We start from the raw sequence: 22,561 nt of genomic DNA, 5'->3' as shown, positions 1-22,561 counted from the left end.
TCATATGAGCCTATACACGCGCTGGTCATTGCTAATGAATTAAGTATTTACGCTGTTAATGAACCAACAGAGAACAATTATACATTCTCACCCATTTCCACTGCTATATGACATGCATTTGTAAACAATGATTAAGTGACACCAATAAAAACATCTAAAAGAGCTATATATGGTAGTAGTAGAACAAATCCCATGGGACAGATTTCCAGTTTGTCCACTACGACCATTTCCTTATGGAAAAAATGAAAATAAGTAAGCTGTGATGACTAGAACTTTTCACATAACCTATAAACTTTTAGAAAGTCTGATATTGCAACATTACCAACCTACAAACGTTTATAAAGTCTGATATGGCAACACATTTTAAAACACTTTATATAAACACGAGACATACTGCACCTTACCTATGCCTCCCGGATGCAACTTACGTGTATGTATGTGCGTCATTTAGGTGCGCACGTTAACGCCTCAAAAAGCGGCTTTATTTCTTTCGTTTGGCAGGTTATGATAATTCGAGTTTATTTTTTAGAGGTTTGAGAAAAACACAAACTACGAATCAGATCTTTCAAGAAACATTTATTGATCTTACTCTTTGTGCTGTTTCCGCAGCCATTCAGCCTTTACTACAACTGACAAATCAATTTTCTTTTAGCAACATAAGCATTCGAAAATATTAAATACCCTACATTTTACCACTTTAGTTAAAAACCATTTAATTTTACTGTGATCAACCTCTTGATCCATGCGACAGGCCTTCACTCTTAAAGTATCCTAACACTACGCGTGCAGGAGTGGACGCCCCTACATAAATGTTAGGAGGCTACTGAGCAATTCCGATGGAGACACCACATATACTCACCATATATTTTATTAGAAGCACTTTATTATAACACTTTCTATTTTGAGGCTATCCTATCTGTTGCAATACGCAAGTCTTTCTCTAGCTGTTGGCCAGATATCTTTGGGTGACCAACCACTCTCAACCCAGCAGTCACATTAAAACTACAATGTGTGTTAATGCTGTGTTATGAAGAGTCCAACATCTGGTCAGCTATAGTCAGAAACTGACCAGCAATGACATATGCATTCCCACAAATTGGCTCCATTCAACTATACTATAAAATAGATGTACAAAGTGAGGGTTCATTTGAAGCAGATTTACCCATTTACTAATATGAATTAGTAATGACAGCCTGCCTATGCATCAGAGTATCAAGAGATTGTTACTGAGGTGATGTTTCACAAATATTTCAACAGCAAATGTTAAGAACATGATACCTCATACCACTGTGACAGATATTCCCCTCAAAAGCTAATGATTACGTCTGCTGGAAATGGCTCCACCTTCTATACAGTCCTCATATATCCTAAGTAATATATAAACACTTCTCTGATTGGCACATTATGTGTACACATCATTGGTATTCAGCAAGATATGTTGACAAAAGGAATGTCTCTATTGACATTGTATATTGACAGGTGGTAGCCAGAACACAAGAATTTTTTCAATAGCTTCAAAGTAATCATAACAGTGAAACGTCTGATTGTGAAACGTAATTACAAGAAAGGAAGGCGGAAGGAAGTAAATGCAAAAGATGATTGAAAAACACTAATTTCTTTTGCTGTTGTATTTGTAAAGACAGAACACACAAGACACACACAACCACCGCCCCCCGCCCCCCGAAAAAAACCACAAACTCCACACCCAAATCTGATTAAAACTTTTTTCCATGTCTTACATATAGTACTGCATAAAAGTAATAGTATTCTATGGAAATAATTAGGCTACAATAAAATGCACACATTATATATAAAAATATAACCAGTGTACAAAAACAGTGGATTTGGACATGCAATCACCCTATTGAATGAAATGTCTGAAACCGTTAAGAAGCTAAGAAATAATCAATCAATCAATCAATCAATCACTACCCCTACTCACTTGACTTCAAATGTCTGAAAAACAGACAAGGGGGAAAAAATAATTTAATTTTTTCAACAGCAAAACAGTTGTGGTGAATCTGTTCACATTTGACTTAAGGGGCACTTATAGGTATCCTGGTTGTCCAAGTATCTGTGTTTAATTGGGGTTAACATACGTATGAAATTGCTCAAGAAATGCATCTCTCATGTGTGGAGTGATCTGAGAAGTAACTGTACACAGAAAAAATTTGTATGTTTAAAGAATGCATTGAGTGGAAAAGCTCATCATTTCTTAACGTGGTGTGAAATAAGTATTTTAAGACTTCAAAATAACACTAAACACTGCTAACTGTTGGCATTTTCATCTTAGATGGAGGAATGGACGGATAGATGGAAGAGCAGAGAAACCCAGTCTATAACAATAACATGATCTTTGATCAGTGGAGCCAGAATCAATAGGATTATGCTTACTACACAGAGTACATTCACATAAAATTTAAAAGAAAGCCTAAAAACATCCAACTTTCCCATATCACTCTTAGCATACAAAAACCAAAATGTACAGTTCGAAATATACAACTTATTTACAATAAACAAGACACTAGTTGTCTACCGACTGTTAAATTAAGGAATGTTTACAATGACTTATGAGAAGTAACAGCAACAAAGATTGTCTCTGTCCCTGACTGAGTAGACTTTACTGTTTTATAATAAGATGATAATGAATTTCCATGTAGTTTGCAGTTTAGCAGGATAGTACTGTGTCTGAAAGGAGAAATGGTGTTGAATAAAATGCAACTGTTCACAGAACTGTAAGACACTTTCATAAACAACAAAACAAATATTAGTACACAGAGAAAGACATTTACACAATGAATTAAGATTAAATTTGATGTTTAACAAACATAACTGTTTACAAATACCAAATATATGCATCTATACCAAATATCAAAATCATGCACTTCAGCCTTTTTATTCCAACTGGCCATAAAGCATAGAAATGTCAGTTGATAAATGTAAAATGTACTCTTTCAAAAGATAATTCATCTTTTAGTTCATGATTAAAGCCAGAAGACTGAATTATTAATTTGCAAATTCATTATCCAACATGCTAACCTCTGACCTTGTAAATGTCTATGTGATTGCAATGAATGGGAAAAGGTGCATCAAAAAAAAAGAATAACCAAGTTATTCAAGCTGGGCTTTTGCTTCCATCTAAATGTAAAACAAATGATAAAGAGCATTGGCTTTTTACCCATAAGGCCCAAGTGCAAATTTAGTGGGTTACTTTCTAAAGCCTAAAGCCTTCTTTAGCCTCTTTGCTTTCAAAGCCACTTCTAAAACAAAGAGAGAGGCAATAAAAAAAAAAAAAAAAGAATATTCTGAATATGTATCTGCAAATACACAAGGCACTACATGCACAAAAATAAGTAGGCCTACTTTATCCAACTCCTAAAACCAAATCAAACTCTTGAAATAGTAATTTAGTAATTTTAGTCTATCATATTAATTACTCCATGTTGTATCTGAGGTATGCTGTCCATGTATAATATGAATTATTTTCATTCCAATGAATTCCTTTTAACTGATCCATTTATGTCCAACCTGTCAATCCCTGCATGAAACTTCTACAATAACAAAAAAATATGTCTATGCAGGTCTCCTGTACAGTATACAGTATGCATGTTCTGTAGAAATCTAATATAAAACGAATGGATACAAGTCTCATTGGCATGACTTTTGTACAAAGATAAAAATGATGTCAGAAAACTATGTACCTACTCCAACGAACAAATAATGACAGATCTACATTTAATTTGTACCTTAAGAGCAGTCATCTGATTTTATACTACCTTAAAAGCAATGTGCAAAAATACATTAGCTGTATAATTTTGTTATATAAAAATTTAAAAGGAATTTAGGTCACTTCAAATTTAAGAGTTGTACATGTCGGCATTGTAAATGCTCTCTAATGGAGAAACTGCAACCAGTTTTGCAGATGTACTGATTGCAATACAAAATAAAGAAAACTTTAAAGAAAGTGCATTTTGAAATGTAGAGAAACATTAAATGACTGGTAAGATCGACTTGGTAAAGTGATTTTTCACTCGTGCTTGATTAATAAAACCACCAAATAAAAAGAGAAAATCTTCAGTTCAAATGCTTGCAAAGAGATCAACATCTGAGGATCTGGTTCTTACATTCACAGAACTCAGATACCAAGAGTATAAAGTGCTTTTAACATGATTAAAATCTTAAATAGCTTTCTTTAGCCAAACGTTTGGCTGCTTGTAGCATCTGGGGATGAAGTTATCTGTGTTCTGGTCTCGGTAACATTAACAAGAGGGAATTCTGGGAAGTCTGTTCCTCCATGACTTCTTAAGCTGACCTGTCCATTGGCAACGCTAAACTGTGAAGACAGTCCAGAGCGGGATGACTGGAACTGTGATCTGAAGTTATGGTCAAAAGTGGCTATTTGAAATGTCTGACTGATGCCCTGAGAGTCTGACTTTTTTGGAGATGACACTTGGTCCAGAAAGTCCTCAGTGGGTGACACTGAAGAGGGGTTAGTCTCATCCCCTGAAAATGAAAACGAGTGTTGTGAATCTACTAAAAGACCAAAGTTGGGCTTCTCCAAAGTTGACCTTAGAGGAGAGTTCAGGCCTGATCTGAACCGACCTGTGGAAGTGAATTGTTTGTCTGTAGAAAACAAGGGTGGCCCAGCACCATCATTCACAAAGGTGAGACTCTGGTTGTTAAGGTAGTTGTCGTTCTGACTGGTCCTCTCCAATGCTTGCTGGAGAAACTTGGAGTACTCCTGAAGAAGGCTGGCTTTCTCTGCTGGGGGCGCTTGAGAACTGGTTCCCAAGGCCTCAGTAGGGCTGCTTTCAGAAACGTCAGATGAATTGATGGATATGCTGGAAGTCACCTCTGTGTCCGCTACACTGAAGTTGATCTCTGGCTGTCCATTAGCCTTGTTGGAGTAGTGGTCCAGGAGTGACTGCAAAACTTCATCTGGAAGAACATTCTTCTCATGGCTTGCCTTGATCTCCACATTCAGAGTCTGAGTCTCAGAGAGGATTGTGGCAGGAACAGTTTCATCTATGACAGTGACCACAGCTGCCTGAGTGACAGAGGGCTGTGAAGAGATGCTACTCACATTTAGGGCATAGTCCCGATTAGCCGTGGTCGCCTGGAGGTAGCGTTTCTTTTTGAGGAACTGCATGGCATCATCATAATTTGTACTGCACCCAACTGGTTTTGCTGGCCCACCCTGGAGAGAATCGACCGTCTCCAAGTCAGAGCTCGGCTCTACATCCAATAAGCCCTTGTTATCCACAATCTCAAATGTATATCTTGTGACTTTTCCCTCCTCAAATGTTGACATGGGGGAAGGAGGCTGGGGTTGTTCCAAGGACTGTTGCTTCACACTCTTCTTGCTGGCAATCTTCTTAAGCACTAACTTTGGAGGAGTGATGATTTCATTAGTAGATGCCTCCCCAGTAAGGTGTCGGTTTCTTGGTGAAGCCCCTGGTAGCTCAACAGAATATTCTGCCACTACATACTCATCCTTCACCTTTGTGGCCACAGCATAAAGAGGAAGACATTCATTTTTGCTAAGCCTGTCCTCTGTCTTTTCTTCACCACCGCTCTCTACCACTCTGCTGGCAACAGCAGGGTTTGTGATTGGGGTGCAATTCTTATCAGTGGATTTCTGCCGTTTTTTCTTGGGTAGCGTGCATTCCTTGGAAGAGAAGGAGAAGGCCAGGGTTTCTGCGCTGCGTAGAAGGCCATCTCTGGAAGTTGCTTTATGAGCCTTCCTCTCTTTATTTTCATGACACATGCGCCTATGCTTCAGGACTCTATCAGTTCTGGAGAAGTACTGAGAATGAAATTAACATCCAAATTAAGATTACAGATATCCAGAATAGGTGCCATCTCCTTATATTAAAATCACACTATAGATCAGGGCACAGGGATCTCATGTATTCAATAAAATTTTATAAAACGCAACATTACTTTTTTTTAGTTTAAGAGTGAAGGTTTAGGCATTGTCAAAGAGCACAACGAACTCTTTATAAAATGGGACTACCATTATAAAATGGATAGTTCTGGTCATAATCTGATTGGCTGAGCTGCGCTGGAAGCCATCGTAAAATCTTTGATATACACACATCCATGACTGCTTCACAGTAACCAGATTCTGTATTAATGTGCCAGGTTCTTAAACCAATAAAACTGTTGTGCTTCTTAACAAAAAAAAAGAAAGAAAGGAAAAAAAAAAAAAAAAAAAAAAAAAAAAAAAAAGCTCATTAGCAAACAACATTGCCTGGCAGATTAACTGTTTATTAAGAATATTGTTAATAATAAACTATTTACTGAGCAGAAGTGTATATCATCATATGGCTTTTGTTGCCATTTTATAAAATCAATAAGCCTCGTGAGGCTGTGTATTACAGTGATTTTATCATAGGTAAGGGTGTTTTCAGCATGATGCATTTCATTGTTGAAATTCACATCCTCTCATGGCTTATTGGTTTAGTATAGAAATTAAAAATTCTAAAAACATCACAACCTGGTGACAGTAATCACACTGATAGGGCTTCTCCCCACTGTGTGTCCTCTTGTGTCTCTCCATATGATATTTCTGAATGAATCTCATTCCACATTCATCACATCGAAAAGGCTTTTCTCCTATGGAATGAGAGTTTCATAATGTATGAAACACAAATCTTATGTGTAAATAAACTGGTATCTCTGGTTTGAAAGCAAGATCCATGATTTAAAATTATCTTACCTGTGTGAATTTTCTCATGTCTCTGCAACAAATACTTTTGAATGAAACGCATATCACATTGACTACACTGGAAAGGCTTCTCTCCTGTTGAAGTAATTGAGGATGAGCATGCAGAAGAAACAAAACAAAGCTAATCTTTGATGATCATGTTCAGGATGTGTATGTACCTGTGTGGATGAAGACATGTCTCTGTAGATGGTAATTTGTTCGGAAGGCTGCATTGCAGTGTTCACAGATGTGAGACTTTGGACTCTGATGACCTAGTGAGCCATCCTCATTAATGGTGAGAATCTAACAGGGTGACAAATTAATGCAAATGCATCATCACATTTATTCAGCTTTCTATTTCCCTGTTTACTGCTTTAAAAACCATATAGTTCAGTAAAAGTGATAAAAATGATTTAACAAATGCAAGTAAGAGTAATAGACTAGAAAACTAACAGACCCAACAGTAAGTTTTCAAAATAAATAAATAAATCAAAAATACACAGCCCTTCAAAGAGCAAGTCATACATTTTCTCTATAAATAAAAATATGATGGTATAGTTACCTTGGCAGGTGATCGCTGCTTTCTCTTCTTTTTTTTGTGACATTCTGCAATGTCCCTCCCCCGTTTCTTGTCCTTCTTAGTGAGAATTAGTGAGTCAGACAGGTTCATTTCCTGTTTAATATTCACCTGACAAGCACACAATTTAATGTTAGGCCCTAGACTAAATCACCACTGTTTAATTTAGCACAGCAACTTTAAATAAATAAATCAATTAATAATAAAAACCCAGAGAGGGAGAGAGAGAAAGAGAGAATTTCCGCAAGAGCCTAACAGGAGAAAGATCAGTGCCATTTGACACTTATAAATAATGAGGAGTGTTTATAAGGCAGTTAACACAAAGGTAACCCAGCAAATGCTAATTTAAACCTCTCTGGCATTTACAGAATGCTCCTGTGACTTACATTCACAAACATTATAATGTTGACTGAACTCACAGGCATGTGGAGTGTATATGGTAGCTTATGGGAGAGCTGCTGGGACAACTCGGACTCCTCTTCTGCATCATTTTTCACAGTCTCCTCATGAACCATTAGTTCATCATGTGAGATGAGGTCATGTGAGGAGAGCGTCCCTCCAGCTAGGTCTTCATCCTCCTCATCATCGTCGTCTTCTGCAAGGAGGGGTTGATTGGCCAAGCTCTTTTCCCCGAGAGCCATATCCAAGCTTCCTCCGCCCCTCCTGTCCACCCCTGAGGGTTCCAGTGCTCTTGTTGAGTGGTGTAGACCCACAGTGCCACATCGGATCAGCATTCCCTCTAGCTTGTCATCGATGTTCATCTCTGTGACTTATTCAGCTGGTGTTAGGTACCAGGAAAGGGCTAATAGTCATGGACCTATTAAGTATTCTTGACAGGAGTCCCTATCGTTGTCCAGAGTAAATTAAATCTCCTGTAAACCTGAGTGAAGGCTGAGGTACAGAGAAAGATGAGACAAAAAAAAAAAAGAAAAAAAGAGTATGTCTTCAAAGTTTCTAATGGCTAAGTCAGGAAAAAGGACATTTCATTCAATATCTTAAAACAAGTGAGAGCAGAGTTTTAAATGGGAAAACAATAAGCAAAATTGCACACCAATACAAAATAAACATTAAAAAAATAATAAAAATTTATACAATCACCCACACTCGATTCTAAAATACATTTGGGACTAAGAACTTGACGATCTCAAATATAAAACCTTTTTAAGTCATCTATACAGCTGGAAGAGCTAAAAATCTGCTTACTGGGCAGTACCTGTGAAGCCAAGTTACGTTAGCTAGCATTAGCCAGCCAAGATAACTGATATAAAGTAAGTTCAAGGTTTCAAGTCCTCCTTCAAATAACTAAAATATTCAACACAGCGAAGAGCCATATTGTTTTAATCATGATGGGTCCAAGTTCAACCTAGCTACCTAGGAATTTATCATTTGGCCTACTAAACAATTTGCACGTCTTAAAAAAGCTAATGTTACCACTAATAAATGATTTTGTAACAGGCCATGTCCTTGCAAAGTCAGGTGGCTAACGCTAGCTGGCTAACAAGTTATGGCGTTAGCTAGCGTTAACTACTTAATGCTAGCAATGTAGGCCGCAAAAGACACATGCCTTTGGCACATACAAATTACTGGAAGGTTTGTTGCGTTTGGAACCATCACAGACGATGTATATGCTATCGACATAACATCAGCTTCAAGTGCAGTTCCGGAGCGACTCTGTCGAAGAGTGGAGAAAAAGATACCTAGCTAGGTTAGCTAACCCGTTAGCTAGCTATTTGGCTGGGCTAGCGCCGAATGAATATTTGAATAGCCAAACCCATTCCATATCCAAAAGCATCCTTTAATAAACATCCGACATAAAATTGTGGGGACAAATTTCGTTTGCAAATGTAAAAATGCTGCTTGACCGCTACTACATCCCCAATTAGCTGACCTGGCTAGCTATGTGTATTCAGGTCCAGGCCTGGAAAATCAAAACAGCAGTTAGGTAGGTTAGCTAAACGGACAAGTTGCACTTTGGGAATGACACGATTAGCTACTCGTTTCGGAGAAAATTACCAGAATCAACGCACAATCATGTGCAAGGTTTGACTTGTAGTTTCTATAGCTATCTAGCTACGTACCTTACTCGTTTTTACAGCGCCGATGGCAATATAAATTCAGGAGTCAACATCTTCCTGTAAAAGTTTTCTGTGCAGTGCAGATTGATAGGAGCTGGCTAACTGGATGCTAATAACCAGCTAGTAACATTCCATCTGTACTGTAATCTATTTGCGGTGCATTGTGGGACTTATCTGTATTACATGGTGTCTGTTTCATTGAATTTATCCAGGTGAAGAAGATGGATTCAGATGTAGGCAGTTGTATAACTTACAAATACATCCCGTGATTCAACGGTTATTTTTATATGTAGTCTGATTTATGAACCGCATCCATCATACATGTATAATATAGTTTCTCAATTGTGGAGCAAATAGAAAAATGTCAAGATTCCCAGGGATATTGTTTTTGTATAAGGCATTACTTTATATTTTCCTGATCATGCACTTCTGTAATACAGTCATATAAAAATAATCCTGAATCTTAACTGGAAGATTCTATCAGAAGCGGGGCGGGCTAGTATTTTTGCAAAAACAATGCTGTCTTGACAGGACTGATATGAAATGTAATATACTGTTTTCTCCTTAAAGTACAAGTTTTATGGTTTTGATCTATCTGATCTACTGCAGTGTTCATCAGGATCAATAAAGCATTATCTTATTTTTTCTACCACCATAATAGAATACTGTCAGTCTTTAGACACTTCATTTTATTTTTTTGAGATTCCATCAATACACAATCATCCTAAGAGGCATGGGTTAATGTATCTTTCAAAATGGGGAAAAAAGCTAAATGTTTATGCCTTAGATATGCTTTTTATTGGTACTAATTTATTAGAAGTGTTTATTATTAGAGGTACGGGCAATTGTGAGATCCCTCCTTACATTTTCCATTACATGCATTTTCTCTATTTCATAACAGTACATGTTCAGGTAAAACAGTAGCTTGGCTGTTTAGAATCTAACATACTTAGTAATTTTAAAACCCCACTAAAAGACTTGTGGAGACTCATTATTGTAGAAACAAATCTAAATACATCAGATTTAAATAAACCTTATTAAACATATCTTTTAATGCAGATTATCCACTTGTGTGTAACCTGTTTAGACAAAATTTCACCTATTGTTAATTTACCACTCTTCCACTTTTAAGCGTCTAAATAAGTCTGCTATCAGCTCTTCAGCTAGTTTTTACCGCATTTTTACAACGCTGACAACTCAACGCAGATTTAGAGGTCTGTAAAGCAATGAGAAACCTCCTAACACCACAAGAGGGCAGCATTTACACACTATTTAACATGCTCAACGTCGTGTTATTGTGCACATCTTTCAGTTTTAAATGATTGTATGATAAATAGCAGTGTGACAGTAAACACTCCAAACTAATTTTATTTTAAAAAAGGTCCTCATTACTGATAAGAGTACTTGTGACTGACTAAGTAATTATGTTTTATGCCAGTACCAACTGTACTTTTATAGTCCAAACTCAGTTTTCATCATCATCTCTAATAGTCTACATTGGAGGGCCATCAAACCTACAGCTTATTAGAGATCCTTCTCAAATTATACAATTCTGTTATGACTTTAGCTTTGGCTACAGCAGTTTTTGGGAAACTCCATATTTTCAGAGGGTGTACTATATATTTTTAGGAGAAAAGTAATTATATGAAGACAAAAAGGAGATATTTTGATAATTCTTTTAAACAGTGTTAGGAATTATGTTATTATAAACATTTAAAATCACAATATGATGAAAATGTAAAAAAAAAAAAAAAATTTAGAAAATTGTATTTATTAGTGTTTGCACAATAAAACAGCGAATATAGTACAATCAGCTCCAAGGTGTAGAAACAAAACAAGCAAGCAAACAGCATAAAAAATCCAGCCAAAAAATTGGGGTAGGCCAGGCTTATTTCCACACAAAACTGTTAAGAAGAAATTAACATAAATTACCCTGCCTTTCCTGTGTGACCTTCCTATTACTCCAGAGCCAGATTTAATTCAAAATACGGACCCACCCACACATCATCAAAAATTACAAGTCTAGCATTCAAAGTGGAATCTGTAGCCACAAAGAAAATATGCTGCATAAGGTCTTGCATAAGACAAAAAGCAGGCTTATATTTTTCAACCTAATTGGACCATATTAAAGGGAGTAGTGGTTATAAAACAGTTTGCGTGTCCTGGCAGTTTGCAGAAAGTGCTAATAATGAGCATACAGAATTTTATTATGAACATCAGTAGTGAGATCAGCCACAGGCCATGTAAGCTCAGTTATCAATAAGCCTGGTTGCTTTATTACCAGAGCGTATTTGCCTCATGTAGACCTCACTACATTATTTTTTTTTTATACTTTTAAGTTTCAATGAAATGAACATGTTTCAGATGTTTACGGAAACTTTAATGTGATGATCCTGTATTGAAACTCAATGTTTTCACAGACATCTTTCTGTCATTGAAGCCTCATATCTTTGTGGCACAGACTTTCTGGCACTGATGGCAACCGTAAGCAGATCACAAGACATTTCCTTCAGGTACACAAAGTCATTACTTCCGTTTTCGAAAAGTATAAAACATACAAAAGAGGAATGATGGCATATACATTTGCATGGTCACTTCATTAAAAAGAAAAAGAAAATGATTTTACCCTAAATACCTGTATGCCAACAGTCCATTTTCCAGACCTGATATAAATCAATGTACATACATTTTGTTAATGATAAAAAGTTTAAACCACTTTGTGTTTTAGCTTGCACAAACAAAGATTCTGGGAATTTGGTATGAAACTGGTATAATCCATACCAGTCAGCACAACAGAAATAACACTAAAAATTCCCCCCACTCATTATTTTATTTATGCATGTGTTTTACTGCATATATGAAAGATACTCCTGGATTTAAGTGGATGTGGCAGAGGAAAATGCAGAATTCAGAGGAAAGTTCCATTCCCCTAGGTCAGCCTAGGAGTGTGCTTCTGTGGCAATGGTGGTTCCAGTGCCCTCTTAGATTGTGCTTAGGGCTCAAACCTATTGAGCATCTCTGCAAGAATGCTAATCTTGGATCAGTTTGGTCCACATATTTATAGTCACCAGGAGATGATAGGAGATGAACAACTGATCATAGGTCAGCACTCTTACCTTGAGATGTTTGTACAGCTGTATGGCTGTGTATTAAACTCTGGCTAGAGACACAACTCACATCTTGCTGAAGCACTCTTTAGCATTATTCCATACTTGAATTCCCTACAGACAAAAATCAGTGGTTGGGCAGCAATTAGATTTCACTTCATTTGAGGTTAAAACCACAATATTTTGTTAAGACTTGGTTTTTATTGTTACCAACAAAAGATTACACTCTTGAGGTACCTCCTTTTCAAATACAACAGTTGTGAACCAAAACAGGATCAGTTTAATGTATCATTATTTTAATATCATGGACATATAAATACATAAATCATACAGAGCTTTTAATACTTGGGTGTTTGTCACTGACCGTTGACTATTAAATTACACTATAATGTTAGGAGGAACCTGCCCCCTTCTTTAGAGCTTCAGAAAACTACTTCACCTTTTATATGTCCCTATTGTCTGCAAAGGGATCACTCACCTTTTTACACATGCTGATTTGCATGATGGCATAACTTATAAGAGCTTCTTTGAGGTCTCTGTCTTTCTGTTCTCTGAACCTCTCTATGTCCTCCCAAGCGTTCTTCACAAACTCACTACACGTGAGAAAAATGTCAATATAATTATTCATGTCTAATGTTGAACCAGCAGCAATTATGAATTAAGACGATAGCTCATATTCAGATGAAAACAAGTAAACGGTGGACCTTGCCCATCACTCTGGGTGAGTCAAGTAAAGAGGAACAACCCCTTACCCATCTTTCAGAAATAAAAAAAGAATAATTAATAAAAGAAGCAAAAAAGGAAAACACAAAAACACCATAAAGAAGGTTTTGTTAGTTTTAATAAAATAATATGAGCATGGGACTCTATACTTCCACTCATACTCAACAGATGTGGGGAAAGGAGAAGAATACTCACTCGCACTCTGCAGTTCTCTCCTTCACCATCTCCTCTCCCTCCTCAATCTGGGTCTCCAGGGTTTTCAATTTGGTCTCCCTCTGCTCAGGCGTCTCCTGGCCAAATAGCTTGCTGGTCATCCCCTTCAAGGAAAAGGTTCGGACTGTCTGCAAAGAGATGGCAAAAAAGTTATCAGATTTGGAGTTTATGGATGTTTAGCATCTTCTCTTAAAAGTCAGTGTTTTTCATAGAATGTGTATTAATGAAACGACAGCATAAGTGACTGAGCACAGTGCTCTAAACCGTTGCAGTTTTCAAGATCTAGCTAGTCTCGCTCTCAGGTACATGAGTTAATCTGTTCTCCAGACATCAGCTTTTTCAAATTGTGATCAACAGTTTGTCCAGAAGGCAATTTATGAAAAACAAAAAGCTTTTAAAAATTATGAATATGCCATTGGGCCATTAGTTCCAAGATGCTCTAAACATGCTACATTGTGAGAAATTTCTGCTGTCACTGCAGGGGGAAATGAATGGACACTCACCCCAGTAGCCAGTTCCTCCCTCTGCTGTTTCTTGGAGATCAGGTCTTGTGCAGCCATCTCCAGTTCAAACTGACAAAGCTCATGCTTCCTGCACACTGCCCTACATACAATATAAAACCAAATCAACTACTTAAAAACTAATTGAAAACTAGCACAACTAAAGAAACAAACAAAAAGAATGGTAATTTAAAGCCAATTAAAATAGGTCTTAACCCCTAATGGGACAGACAAGATTTTCTTCACTATACACTCTACTACATCTTAAGGGCTAATAGTATTAACTACTTTGTGTGACAATTTTTAAGGCCAAATTAGCTAATCAATATCGCTCTCTGTGATAGAATGGCCCTTTCAGCAGTCTATGGAGACCAGACTTTGGGCAGATTGAGTTGCTTCACATGCTGCTCAGTACCAATGAGATCTCCCTGCAGCATTTACTTCCAGCACTAATCCAACACACATGGGCTTGAAAATAACTCTGCAGTGTGATACTTTTTTTCTGCTTTAGAGGCCATAGATACAGGCTGTATACTTTACTGTGTGGATCAGAGAAGGCACACTGATCCAAAAAAGTTTGTCATTCACAGTTTAATGAATATAATTAAGGACATTCATATTTGGGCATATTACTGCAGCTGATCCAAGACCATTTCTGTTGCACCAATATTTTTTGTATAGTAAACCTTAATGCCTCCGTATAGAAAAGGTATTCTTTCAGCTGGTCAGCATAGTGCTCCTCCTCCTCCAATATATCGTCTATAGAAGCAGCATACCTACCAAGAGAAAAGGCTCCTGTTAAGTACTTCATATACACACAGGCATAAAATATTTCAAATGTGCTTTTAATGTGTTTCAGTAATGCATCATGGTATAAAATATATAAAGATGAGGAAATTAAGAGTAAGTGTTGTAATTTTAAACCACTTACTCCAGAAATAGAAACTGCTGCTTAAAGCAAAGCCACAAAATATGGAACAGCCCTTCTTACAAATAACTGTAACGTGCTGTTTCAATCACATTACAATACACTTCATTATAAAGACAACTTTTACCATAAAAAACAGCATTGTGGTGCATAAATACAAATCAAGAGCCATCACGTTCACATGCGTTTAATTTTGTTGTTTGATTCTTGGGAAAAGTTGAGAAATGTGATACTTGGAGCATTCTGACAGCCACTGAGGGAAGCTGATGATGGACAGGCCATTTGCCCTCATGAGAGCATGATTGGCAGATGACAAGGTGCCGCAAGACCAGGCTTGGGACCAGATGACCTTGCAGTTGAATGAAGCAATCTGGAAGCCGTCAGTATAGATGGTAGCATTGACAAACGGAGAAGTGCTGTGGGCTGGATAGCATCAGGCTAACACCACCGACTGCAAGCACCAATCCTCTAGTGAAGTTCTAACAACATCTCTTCAATGTTTCAAGAAATATGCTAATCTTATTGGTTCTGGCTGCTACAGATACATTTTTTGTAAGCCAGCCAAGCTGAAATAGGAGCCTCCCAAAAGCTCACCTTCCTGGCTACTTGTTACAGGGGTCAGTGGTAGTGGTGAGGGCTTCTCTAGAAACCGGAGTGCTTTCAAATCAATTGAGCAAATGTGTTTTAACGCTCTGGACAGAGAATCAGATTTACAAGCTGCAGGGACTTCATATTTCAGTTCTCTCAATGAGCTCTCTGAGGGTAACAGGATAGGCTGATTGGGAAGCTGAAGGTAGCATGCAGGGAAAACGAAAACACAAAACTGTTGCAACACAATCCTGCACTAATCCTTTAAAGGTTACATGAGAATAGCTCATAAATGTGGCAGTGACCCCCTATTGATATGGTATGGATGTGTGTGCATGTGCATGTAAGAAACTCAAACTCAATGCAAAACAAACTCACGCATCCATATGATGTCCTGCACTCTGTAGTCCATCTCCCATCTCTTTTTCAATGGCACTCCACTCACTGTCCAGAACAAAAAGGAATTGCTCATCAGCTGTTAGTGTATGATTTTTCAATGTATCTGAAGCACTAAACAAGTACAACAGCTTCTGAATGTCAGATTTATATACAAATTGCTTGGTTTCAAAGATCAGTCATTTGAAAAATTGTGCTAATAACATTTCAACTGCTAATTACGTTTTAATATGTGATAACTACTAAAATTAAATTATGTCAAGCTTCAAATGCTTATGAAACATCCATGAAACATGCAAATAAAGCTGTACAGAATATTTGGTTTCAGCCTTAGAATTTCAGAATAGGAAAGGAGCTCATAAAGAAAATGGTGTAACAGGTTAAACTACGATCTTAACTGTGAGCTACTATCTGTGAAAGACTAATATTCAAGGTTAACATGGTGTATGGGTATCACATTCAGCATGAATCTGATGGGTATGATCAGTGACGTGAACCATATACACGCCACCCTAAATAGGTTACTATGCTGTTCTGTTGCATTCAGTGTGTTTAAAAAGAAAACAAACAAACAAACAAACAAACAAAAAAAAACACCCACCTGAAGACTCTGCCGTAATTTCCATGCACTTTGTAGACCCCATACAGGCGATCAGCCACTCTCTGAGAAAAGAGTTCACTTTAGTTAGTAAAAAATTAGCACCTCTATCAACATACAAACTTGAAGACATCTGCTAAAGTGTTGCACCAATATCATTTGATTGCCCGTATGCAGGAACTACACATTACTGCAATTAACATGGTTTAGTCTGTTATACACAATCTCAGTCCAAATAAGGCAAGCATTACTTGAAGCAGTACTGCGATTTCATAGTCTATTTGCCTGTGTGTGTGTGTCTCTAAGTCAAGCAGCTGTTCATACTCACTGCTCGCACACGCAGCAGCTGCGATATAACAGACTGCAGTTCGTCTCCATAGTGCTTCATTTCTGCAAACCTCCTGAGGGAGAGAGTGAGCAAGAGAAAGCGAGATGGGGGAAGAGACAGACAAAGGGGTCAAGACTTGAAACAACATAATATGATGTGGATTGACACTCCTGCTGTCAGTCCTCTTTTTTAAACAATTAATTTTTTTCTGAAAGAAGCCATTCTAATAATTGTGCACTATACTACTGATAAAACTGTCTATATGTCAAAGAAATTCTGCATTAAATAACTTACTTGTCTGGATTCTTCACCCTAAAAGTAGCATTTAAAGCCTTCAACCTCGAATCTGCCTATAAAAGGTGGCCAAAAAACCCAACACAAAACAACAGACATAAAACAAAAAACTACTGAGGTTCAGTCTTTATTCAGTCCCTTCATAGATTTTAAACACTGCAAAAAGTCAAACTCAAACACACAGACACACACACACACACACACACACACACACACGAAAGAAAAAACTATGCTGCTCTCACTGGGTTGGTCCAGGCTGCTAAAACAGACTTCCTCTGGTTATTTATATATACTAGCATGTACTGATAAAACACTCTTCACAGCAGTAGTACCTTAACTGCCTCATGTCATTATCATGTTGAGAACAATTAGATCTTAATGATGCATTCATATTAATTCAACTCCATATTGGTATGGCATATCAATTTATAATTAGAAATACAGTCAAGCTACACATCAACAATGATATTACAGACATCCAGTATGGGTCTCAGGGAGTGCATGAACATACATTTACATAAATCACTAATTAAATACCTTTGCCTGAAATCCTGTCTCAAATACCACTTCCTTCCAGCCTTGTTCCTGTGGGACAATGAAGAGATATTTTGACACTGACAAATACCATAACTGCCTAACAGAAGATACTATCAAAGTGTGCAACCTTAGTCAATATGGAAAATCTTTTTATAAATTAAAATGTGCTTAATGTTTAGGGATCTCAGCAGAAATACTATATTATTTGTTTGGGGTAACTCAGTACAGTTTAGGGTTAAGGAACTTTGGACTGATTAGTAGATATTGAGGAAGTGTTTCATTGAAACTTTTTTTCTCCAATCAGCACTACCTGAGTGAGAAAGGAGTAGAAGATCTTGTCATTAGACAGGACTGGATGGGAAGCAACCCGGAGCAGGAAGTTTTCTAGCCCAACCCTACGCCTCTCCACAAAGTCTGGATCCATATTGTCTGCAGACAGTTTGTGCCACACAAACTCTGCCTGCAACACCAACAAACAGTCAGCTGCAATCTTACAAATGTCTGCAAGCAATTGAGGAAGACACTTCTCTTACCCGTTTCTCTGGCAAAGGTGGAACGACTACAAATGGATAGGTGACTAATAAATAGTTTCTGAAGATCTCAAATTCGCTGTAGCGCCTCCAAAGCGAGTCAGGGGTGGGATTGGCAACCTCAGACACATTATCCACCGCCCTGAAGCAGAAAGAGTTGATCAAGGTTTTTGTTAGCCATTTTAAAGCCCAACGCAACTGATAGCTGCTATAGCTATATCTTGGGGTTAATCGATATAACCAAGCATAACACTATGGTCATGATTTGCATAAGTCAGCATTAGTATTTTGCCAAATGAAAATGCTGGCATTTTGACAGCCATAAATGAAACTGTTTTCCTCCAAGGAACAATGGCTGTGGCAGAATTATATCAGCTGAGCTCTGACCTTGACCTCATGGGTCAAAGCCAAGTTCTCTGCTACCACCCCCTCAAGTAGCTGAAGGAAAATCAAGGCACAAAATATCGGATACTGAACTACTCTGAATAAAAACACTTATACAGAGGTTTCAAGAAACCCAAAAATAAATAAATAAATTGATAAACAGAAATTTAAAAAAATAAATAAAAACTTACCAGTGAAATGTGAGTTTGCTCAAACAGTTTAATCCAACATCCCAAATAAAACTAAGTTGACAAACACAAAGAAGAGCTACAAACTTTCAGATGGCTTAAGTTTAGACAATAAAGGAAGAAATCTTAAGGGTCTATAATAAACACATACCAGAAGTTCAACTGTGTAATGCTGGGTGCCTGGAACCAGGAGTGCTTCTAATTTAAGGGCAGAGCACCACTAAAAAACCTAGTATATAGCAGCAGAACAAAGGTCTTGTATGAAGCGTTCCCTACATTGCTTCACTAGTTAGCAAAGCATTACACTTAATGAGAAACAGGCAATCTAGTTTACATGCAATAATACAGTTGGCAGAAATGCACACAGACAGAGAAGCAGGGAAAAGCAGGGCAAAGCAGGGACAGAGAGAGATGAGGGAGCCTCTGAAATAAGAGCTCAGGATACAGAGTACTCCAGGGAGGAAATGATACCCTATAATGGACTCTATGCTAATAACCCTCAGTACAGCAGCAGCAGGAGTGCCACACTCACTGGGAGGCACTCTGCACTCCCATCTGCATGACTGTGCCCAAGAACCCAGTCACCCCAAAACCGCTCCCCCTGTGTTGTATGGGATAAATAAACCCACGATGTATGCACACATGCAACTAGATATTCAACCATTGGTAGCAGATCCTTCAGCGGTGCTGACCCCAAACTTTGGAACTCTGCCTCAATCTCTCTGTAACTGCTGATCACAGTCTTCTTTCAAATCCTTGCTTAAAACTTTCCTTTCTTAATATCTCTCTAATCCCTAATGTTTATTGCTTATTGAAAAGCATCTTTGGGTTTACTTATAACAACAACAACAACAAGAACAACAACAACAATAATAATAATAATGTGTAGCTTGCACAAATCCTTAAGAAAACATGTCTTTTCTTTTATGGTGTGATCTAGCAACATGACTCTGTGCACTCCAAGGCCATGAGTGTGCAACACAGGATTTTTCTATTTGTAGTGTTTTGTTTAAAAATGAATCAATGGTGGAACAGCCTGCATTACCACTGAACATTGTGCCCCCACAGAAACTCTCTGCAGCCAACAGATCCTATCTTTTATGGTGACCCTGCTGTATGTGTTGAATGTTTTCCACAAAGCGGCACTGCTCAAATGGTAGCACACAACATGGCCCAACAGGTTAGATGGGCCGATAAAAAGGAAAATGTTGATGTTTATGAATGGGTCTTGTGACTGAGTCTGTACTGTATATGCCTGTGGTCCAAAAGTCAAAACAGTTGAGACAGTGTACAGTGGTTCAAACTGCCGACTCAGCTCCTACATAAAAAGTGACATCTTGGTTTCCAGCAGCGCTATTGGGCAAGAGAAACACAAAACGTAAGAGAGACAAAGAAGAAAGTAAACCTCTGTTGCACAGACTTTCTGATCAGTAGAGACTACGGCTTGAGCACTGTGCAACACTGTAAAGCCATCTTAACTGAAGGAAAGAGGATGATCTTTGTAAACACTAATGCATACTATGCATCCCGAACCTGGAATGCCTCTCCAGCCATTGTTACGTTTCACACTTGTGCTGGGGATCTTGTGCAGCTATACACCAGCCTGCAGTTTCTGGGAGCCTACAGGCTCCAAGCAGGGCTGGGGAAGTCTAGTACTAGACAGCCACAATGTAGCACAGTTTAGTGTTTCCACAATTCTTATCAATAAAAGATGTGAGGGAAGACAAGAGAGACATGCTCTGGCATAAGGACATGACCTGGCCATCCTTTACCCATATGGCATTAATATAGAAAGTGTGTTTGGTCAGAATAAGTGTTTAATCTAGAATAAGTAATCACATACAATCAAAGGGTACCTTTTTCCTAAGAAAAAAAACATAATTCTAAGACCAGTAGGATAGTAATAAAATGAATATCCAAAAAGCTCAACCCTTCAATGGCTAATTATCTTTAAGTCTTCTGTTATATTCAGTCATGTGGACATACTGGTTTTGAGCATACCTAACATTTCCACCTAGCTTTTGCTTCCCTTCCTTTTACTTACCACACATCAACCACAACACAACTGTACAGTTCCACTAATTGTACAGTACCAAGGGAAGGGGAATTCATGAAAAGTTAGGTTCAATGAAGTTTGGGGCTCAAGAGGCCAAATTACATAAGCAGACTGGTCACATAAGACCAATGGTACTACTGGACCTGTTTTTTTTTAAATCACTTTATGTACTCGAGCAATATAACAAAATCTGAAACATACTCAAAACTGATAAGGTACTGAGATTAAAAAAAAAAAAAAAGTTGAATTCATCTTTTTACTTCAGTATCATCAAACTTAATAGTGGGGAAGAGAGAAGGGCAAGTGAAGTAATTTACCTTGTTTCGATGAGATATACAGTGTACGTTTCCTGTATGCTGACTGCGTTTTTTCCTGTTCTCTTCTCTGCCTCAGCTACGCTGATCTCCAGTCCCTTCAAGAGAGTGCCCCCCTTCTCAACCATCTGTGGAGTGAAAAGTAAATAAGTATCTATTAATAATGTGTTTACATAATAAACAACAAAGGAAAACATAGGAAGGAAATCCGCGCATTATTCAAGTTAGCCAACCTAGGTCTAAAGCATTCGCCTGACCCTCTGGTACTTAAGTAACATCACAAATCTGATGAACTATAACAGACACACTTACACAGTGGATTCATGTTCCTATGACCCACGTAGCTTAATACCTAGTTAGCATAACACCAACCTAGCTCTCTTGTTCCTTTACTTACTGAGCTTCGAGGTGGAAGTCAAATACAAGAATAGGAATTTGAAATTTGTTATCTTATACACAATTAGCTAAAGGTGTTTTAATGTGTTCTCTAGCATCAAACATCAGTAAGATAGTTAGTTAACTGTTAGCTAGTTATTTAATAACAAGCTGTACAGATATCGCTATCTACTTGCGGTTCTGTGACATGACTAGCTAGCAAGCAAATATGTTTGCTGAAAAAAAGAAAAAAAAAGAAGGATCGTTAAAAATTCTGAAAAGGCTACGCAGCGAGCTATTGCACAACTTGTTCATAATCTAGATGACTAGCCAGCTAACCCAGCTATCATGATCCAAGCGAGTCCGTGGACGGACATCGGGCCTCTCTGAATTGAATCGGTTCTGACTTATCCATAGCTCAGGTAACACGTTCGTATTTTGTTTAAATCAACAGAAAACAACTATTTTTACCGTGTTTTTAATATTGTTTTGTAACTCCGAAGGGGTTTGATCAGTGTTTCCGATCACCGCTACGTCTTCGCTTCCCGTGTCCGCCATCATTCCGACTGTTTCCTATTTCGGTGCATGCGCCGTTCAACAACCCCCTCTGTGTCTGTTATGTTATGATTATATCACTGATACGCATGTTTCAGCGAAAAGAGACAGAGAAGTTGTGGAATAAAAATAATTGAGATGGAAATATGAAGGTTGTCAAAAATGATTCACTGTGGTGTGCCAGGAAATTAAGAAAGTATATTAAATAGGCCTAGGATAACAATTAGAAGACCAAAATGGAGACATTAAAAACAAAACAAAGAGGTCAATTTATATGTAAATCTATTCAGAAAGAAATTAAATGACACAACACCAAACATCCATCACCATTAAGTATGTTAATATTTGCTTTTCGCTCTGTGGGACCCATGCCATTAAAAAGAGCATGTTCACTGTAGTCATGTTGATTTGGTTATAATCCAGGCTAGTCTATTCTTCCTAAAATCATATATTTTAGCAAAATATCTTGTATTTACCTATTTATCCTGTGATGATAAGAGTATAGAGTATTGAATAGACCTTTGAATAGACTACTACTTTAATAAACTCAAATTCCAGGGCCGGCCCCTTCATACAGCTGGATTAA

General features: G+C 37.7%; 2 protein-coding genes across 3 annotated transcripts; both read right to left on the bottom strand.

Annotated features, from left to right (window-relative positions):
• Nucleotides 1-1,710: 1,710 nt before the first annotated feature.
• Nucleotides 1,711-9,482, bottom strand: znf148 (zinc finger protein 148). 2 transcript variants are annotated; one of them, XM_027030814.2, is made up of 7 exons: nucleotides 9,365-9,482; nucleotides 7,706-8,177; nucleotides 7,272-7,397; nucleotides 6,889-7,012; nucleotides 6,722-6,805; nucleotides 6,500-6,618; nucleotides 1,711-5,806 (listed from the first exon to the last, which is right to left on the bottom strand). In XM_027030814.2, exons 2-7 carry the CDS (start codon nucleotides 8,045-8,047, stop codon nucleotides 4,193-4,195), a joined length of 2,409 nt encoding a protein of 802 aa, XP_026886615.2. In that variant the 5' UTR covers nucleotides 8,048-8,177; nucleotides 9,365-9,482; the 3' UTR covers nucleotides 1,711-4,192. The 2 variants fall into 2 exon arrangements, with proteins under 2 accessions (XP_026886615.2, XP_026886616.2); XM_027030815.2 differs by having other exon boundaries at nucleotides 7,272-7,343.
• Nucleotides 9,483-11,116: 1,634 nt separating this feature from the next.
• Nucleotides 11,117-21,996, bottom strand: snx4 (sorting nexin 4). Its single transcript, XM_027030812.2, has 14 exons — nucleotides 21,892-21,996; nucleotides 21,049-21,173; nucleotides 18,107-18,245; nucleotides 17,884-18,033; nucleotides 17,574-17,621; nucleotides 17,037-17,092; nucleotides 16,743-16,815; nucleotides 16,418-16,479; nucleotides 15,799-15,864; nucleotides 14,591-14,680; nucleotides 13,908-14,007; nucleotides 13,387-13,532; nucleotides 12,947-13,061; nucleotides 11,117-12,582 (listed from the first exon to the last, which is right to left on the bottom strand). Exons 1-14 carry the CDS (start codon nucleotides 21,979-21,981, stop codon nucleotides 12,535-12,537), a joined length of 1,308 nt encoding a protein of 435 aa, XP_026886613.1. The 5' UTR covers nucleotides 21,982-21,996; the 3' UTR covers nucleotides 11,117-12,534.
• Between the last annotated feature and the right edge of the window lie 565 nt (nucleotides 21,997-22,561).

Source organism: Electrophorus electricus, chromosome 2 (genome assembly GCF_013358815.1).
Source record: "Electrophorus electricus isolate fEleEle1 chromosome 2, fEleEle1.pri, whole genome shotgun sequence".
In the NCBI taxonomy this organism is placed as follows: domain Eukaryota; kingdom Metazoa; phylum Chordata; class Actinopteri; order Gymnotiformes; family Gymnotidae; genus Electrophorus; species Electrophorus electricus.
This window is presented reverse-complemented; position numbering and strand designations above follow the sequence as displayed.